This window comes from Triticum aestivum, chromosome 3B (genome assembly GCF_018294505.1).
Source record: "Triticum aestivum cultivar Chinese Spring chromosome 3B, IWGSC CS RefSeq v2.1, whole genome shotgun sequence".
NCBI lineage: Eukaryota > Viridiplantae > Streptophyta > Magnoliopsida > Poales > Poaceae > Triticum > Triticum aestivum.
The window spans coordinates 71629736-71635271 of NC_057801.1; the positions used below are offsets into that span (position 1 = coordinate 71629736).

The 5536-nt window shown below is 46.9% G+C and overlaps 1 protein-coding gene across 1 annotated transcript; it reads right to left on the reverse strand.

The window, feature by feature from the left end:
- Positions 1-2236: 2236 nt before the first annotated feature.
- Positions 2237-3403, reverse strand: LOC123064832 (F-box/kelch-repeat protein At2g43445-like). Its single transcript, XM_044488234.1, has one exon. It carries the CDS (start codon positions 3377-3379, stop codon positions 2651-2653), a length of 729 nt encoding a protein of 242 aa, XP_044344169.1. The 5' UTR covers positions 3380-3403; the 3' UTR covers positions 2237-2650.
- Positions 3404-5536: the final 2133 nt, after the last annotated feature.

Genomic DNA, 5536 nt, shown 5'->3' on the forward strand with positions numbered 1-5536 from the left:
GTAATATGTAAAAAAAACTGCCAAATTTTTATATATGGTGTTAAGTGCTAACTGAGCATCCGCAAACGACCTCCTACATACACTTTGTCCGCTCAATATACAGACGGCTCTTTCCATATCATATACCGAATCCAAAGCTCTCAAGAATATAGGTTATAGAAATCATATGCTTCTCCAAGTGAGTCAAAACTCATCATAATTTCTGGCTTCACCACATTCTCCAGGGGTTTATCAACATACCTCATGATTGTTCTTCTAATGGAGTCGCTCTGCCTGCACAAGTGCCCTATCCGGAGGGGCTCGACCAACTCTTAACCTGAAATTAAATTCACATTCATTCAGATGATGCAATAATATTTTATTCAACAGCCTGGATGGCATGTTCTTTCGAGTTTCATTACAATCATTCACATGATATGCCCAGAAAACAGTATGTATGCCAATTCCATGCGAGGATGACATGACCTGCTGCAGAAACCATTTGGGAAGCTAAATTGCATGAATGAATGACTGTCACAGCCAGAGGATCAGCCACTTGGCAGTAGTACTAATGCATAGTGGACATCCATCGACATAGGGAATATATAGGGAATAAAAAACAGAACGATATATACAGAGAAGAAAAACACTCAGTTATATGTATACCTTCAGGTCCACCCTGGTGCCTCTGAGTTCACCTTCCCGGTGGACTTGGCGGACTGAGTTGGAGACTCCTTCCTCTTGCCGGCAGATTTGCTCTGCTCAGCAGTGCTGCCGAGTTGTCCAAGCACAACCGCGCACGATGACTCGGCGCGTGTCAATGCCGGTGGCCCAACAACCATCGAAACGAATGGATCTGGCTGCTCAACATCTGCACTTATCTCCCTGTACTGGAATCTGTGGCAAATTCAACAAATCAAAGAGCGGTCACTGACCTTTTTTTTACAATTCAAAATAATAGTTTCTGAGATGATGCGATCCCTTTTCATACAACAGTGACACCGTGTTTTTTTGTTGCATTTACATATGGATGGCATGCTATGCCCATAGAAGACTAAGTATTCTAATTTCGCGCATAGTTGGCATGCTCTAACCGGGAAGCATTATATATGCTAATTGCATGCATGGTTTATTACCCGAGTTATAGGCTCAGTTTAAAAGAAAGAATCATAGGATCAGCTTGTTGACAGTAGTACTCATGCCCACTAGACACAGACTTAGCGCCTGTTCGGCAGTTCTCCGCGGAGCTGAGCGCGCGGAGCGGCCTTTAATCAACTCCTCAAATTATAAATGGATTGCCGCTCCGCTCCGGCGCGGAGCCGCGGAGCGAGGGAATCCGAACGGCGGCCTTAGGCAATAAAAAAAATCAGAACCATAGATCCAGAGGAAAAAACACTCATTGTTATGTATACCTTCTGCTCCAGCCTGGTGCAGCTGGGTTCACCATCCCGGTGGACTCGACGGACTGAGTTGCTGACTGCTTCCTTTTCCGGACGGATTTTCTCTGCTCAGCTGTGCCGCCGAGTTCTCCTACCAGAACCGCGCACGACGAGTCGTTTCTTGCCGGTGCCGACGGCCCAAAAGCCACCAAAACTAATGGAGTTGGATGCCCATCGCCCGCAGTGACCTCTCTCAGCAGGAATCTAAGAAATCGAATACCAGTCAAACATATATTTGTGCTTGGGCGTGTCTGGATCGAATCGAACAGATTTATACAGTTCAGACATTACCGGATCTAGCAGAAATTCGAGCCAGTTGTGGCGTAGGCTTGCAAACTTCGCCATACCATTTGCCGCCGGCCGCCGCCATGGTTTCGCCTTTCGACGTCGAGATAGGGAGGTTGGGGGAAAGGGGAGAAATGCCGTGTGTATGCAGTCACACTTCGTCCACCGGTCAACATTTACTAATCGTTGTCGGCGCTGTGTACAGGTGACGAGACGGTGAACATACGATTCTGATCCCATGCACTGCTTTTCGTGACGGAGGTGAGCCACGGCTCGGCTCGTCACCGTTGCCCACGGGCCGCCGTACGTCACTGTTCACCTATGTATAACGTCAGACAATCGATTTTCTTACTCTCGTATTATGTCAAACGGTCACATTGGACCAGATCCCTAGACATGTATCTAGGACCATGATAACATATTCAGATGCCACCGCTCTCAGTAACGCCGCTCTCCTTTTATAACTTCTTTTTGCTAGCTATATAGTTACAGAAAAATAAAAATGCTTGGTCTAGAAAACGCCCTAACAAATTCTTGGCGGACACTGGATTGTCCAAGTGAAAGCTACAGAGGCCAATTCTACCGGCAAGGTTGGGTGGTGCTCCCACGATATCTATGCACACGTTTGTGTGAAGATCGTAGATCTGAAGTACCAACGACCGTCCTTCATCAAGTGAGCAGTGCAAGAGCAGCTTCTGTCCACCATGCATCACTCTCGATGGCATATAACGGCATGCTGTCAGTGCCATCGGTAAAGTGTATGCCTTGATCCAAGTTCTCTTATCTGAATTATCCAGGATCCATATGTTGGTGACTGGATCGTCCAGTTCATCATCGTTGTATCCATATATATCACCGCACACTGGTTGAACCATGCACAATGAACCGTTGAGCTCTGTTATGCGGATTGCCGTTGTTTTCCGCCACGTCTCCACCCCGACGAATTTCTATGGTCCTTCGAGAACGTCGGGCTTCCATTGCTCGCTCTCCAAATCGAAGCAGAGCAAACTGTGGTTGTTACATTCCACCAAAAAGTACATGATGCCATCGATAGTGACCGGAGAGCCTCGTCTAGAGCAGGGGTGGACCTCCGGAAGTGCATGTGCTTTCCTCCAACATCTGTCGTCGTCTCCTAATGTGAGGATCTCACATGTGTCGTCGTCGAGGACACGCACCATCTTGTATTCACCGGACGGGACGGCATGGCCGAAGCCGAAGATGGTGTGGTAACGTATCGCAGCAAAAGGAAAGGCGTCACGGTCTACCACGTCCACCTGTGGGCAGGTCACCAGCACCTCCCCTGTGGCCGGATTGACCACGTTGACGCCGCCGCAAGAAGGGCCGTTGACGCAGATGAGGTCGTCGAGGCTCGTGTTGCACATCATCCCATAGCCTCCGGCGCCCTTGATGACCCTCACGACGTTGCCGTCCATGTCCATGAGCCTCATGTCACGGCCTCCCACGGGTTCTTCTTCCTCGAAGGAGCCGGCGTCAACGAGGAGCGGGCCATGGCGGGACCTGTGCGCGGCAGCGAAGACGGGGCTGGAGATGAGGTCGCGCCACCCTTTGGACACGCACCGGAACCGGCACACGGACTTTACCGGCGTCCTCGAGAGTATGTCGAAGATGGCATGGTACGGTGAAGAGACGGTATCCATGTCGCCGCCGTACGTCATGTGTTTGCTGCGCCGTCGGAGATCTATGTCTCGTGCGGTTTCGATGTATTTTGATCGGGTTATAACTTTATATACTACAAATAATATAAACGGGATCGGATGCAATCTGGCCAAAGGACTCTACCATACCTTATATCGCCGTGGCTGAAGTTGGCACGTACTACGCCTGAATCCTATAGTAACACGTACGTACGGTTGCCTTCCTTGTACATTTGCCGACCTGGAGTCTATATCATCACGATGTGCGGCCTTATCGACGATCGACCATCCACGGTGGCGGAGGCGCGGTTCAATGTGTATGAATCTATTATCTAAAAAAGCTTTCGTCTCATTTTATATATAAAATAATGATCATCAGCAATCCGATACAAACGCAGGTCTCCACAACCACAGCATACGCAAGCACGCAAGGCATGACACATACGTGTTGAGCGCAGCAACACTAACCATAGCACTACAAGAGTAACCGGGGACTTCAACCGTGAGCACGCTACCGCGAAGAGATAAAGCAACATACGACGAACCATAGGCTCCAAGGCGGCGCCTTCAGGAAGATTACGACACCGGAGCGCCGCCACCGCACGATGCAAGGATCAGAATTTCCCCTGGACCAACGCGACGGGCAATGAGAGCCGCGACGACGCCTTCAAGAAGGGAACGGGCTTCGCCGTCGCCGATCCGTCCGAAGATAGAACATGTTTTCACCCCGGCCAACTATCACCGCCATCAAACGCCACACCTCGGCTGTCACTCCGCCCACATAGTCATCGTCATCGGGCAACACCTAGCCACGGTCTATGCCCATGAGCACCGCGCTACCACCACCAGAGACGTCGCCCTGGCATCTAAAACCTTGACACCACCTTACCAGAGACCCGCCGCTACCCAACAAACAAGAGACGAGCGGAAAGGTCATGCTTTTCGCACCCCTAGGCGGCCCCAGTGCCGAGACCCAATAGGCCCGCCAAAACTGGCCTTCATCGATCCGTCCAGCAGCACTGGGCGCGAGACGAGTTCTGTCTTGCTGCCGGACGCGAGACGACCCAGTGTACCAAATGCGCTTCAAGAGCGTGAGGGAAGGGAAGAAAATCAGACAGCTCACACCCGTCGCATCGAATGGCTGCGCACGTGGCTAATTTTTCCTTCATTTATAGCCGACTAGCGCAAGCGTTTTCCATTATACTCCCTCCCTTCTTAAATATAAATGTTTTTAGAAATTCCAATGTGGACTACATATGGAGCAAATTGAGTGAATCTACTCTCCAAAATATGTCTATAAACATTTGCATGGAGTCCTTATTGAAATCCTGAAAAATACTTATATTTAGGAACAGAGGGAGTATATTTTATCGTAATACATATGTTCTTTAATTTTTATATATATTACATAGTATATTATATATTATATTATATATATTACAGTTATTCTGAAAAAATAATCAGTGTATTAAAATGTGCATCGTGTATTGTCACATATTAATCATGTCTTTGAAAACTTGTCAATAAGCTAATTAAAAAATGTTCATCATGTGTTAAAACTGTGTTCATCTATATTTTCAGAAGTGTTCATATACATATATTATAAAAAGTTCACCGTGTCTTAAAAAATATGTGCATCATTCGTTAGAAACTGCTCATCTATATTTCAAAAGCTGTTCTTATACATGTAAAAAAAATATTTTTTGTGCCTTGAAAAATGTCCGTCTAGTTTATGGTAAATAGTCGTAACATTAAAGAAAATGTTCATCACATATAAAAATGTTCATACATTAAAACAATCATGACATTATAAAACAAATATATATGATGTTCATGAAAAATCGTCATGAAATATGAAAAATTGTTCGACAGTTTTTAACAATGTGTTTGATACATAAAAAAGATCACAACAATTCAAAAAAAAACTCTTATTTTAGAAGATGTTCATGGAAGTGCTAATTTTTTTTTCAAGAACATGCAGGAGTGATGCATGTCTTTTCAATTAAGAGGAAGAAGTAGCATGAAATTACATCATGGTTACACCGCGATGCCCGCCTCGCAGGACCAGCGACAGGCGTGCACTATGGCCTAATGGATTTGGAAGGCATGGCCGCTGTCTACCCTAGCCTGAGTCCACAGGCGGAGCTCAGCTCTGATGAGATCTATAATGGAGCTCGG

Coding starts and splice junctions, on each gene's coding strand:
- LOC123064832 (XM_044488234.1), bottom strand. CDS start 3,379: ATGACGTACGGCGGCGACATGGATACCGTCTCTTCACCGTACCATGCC.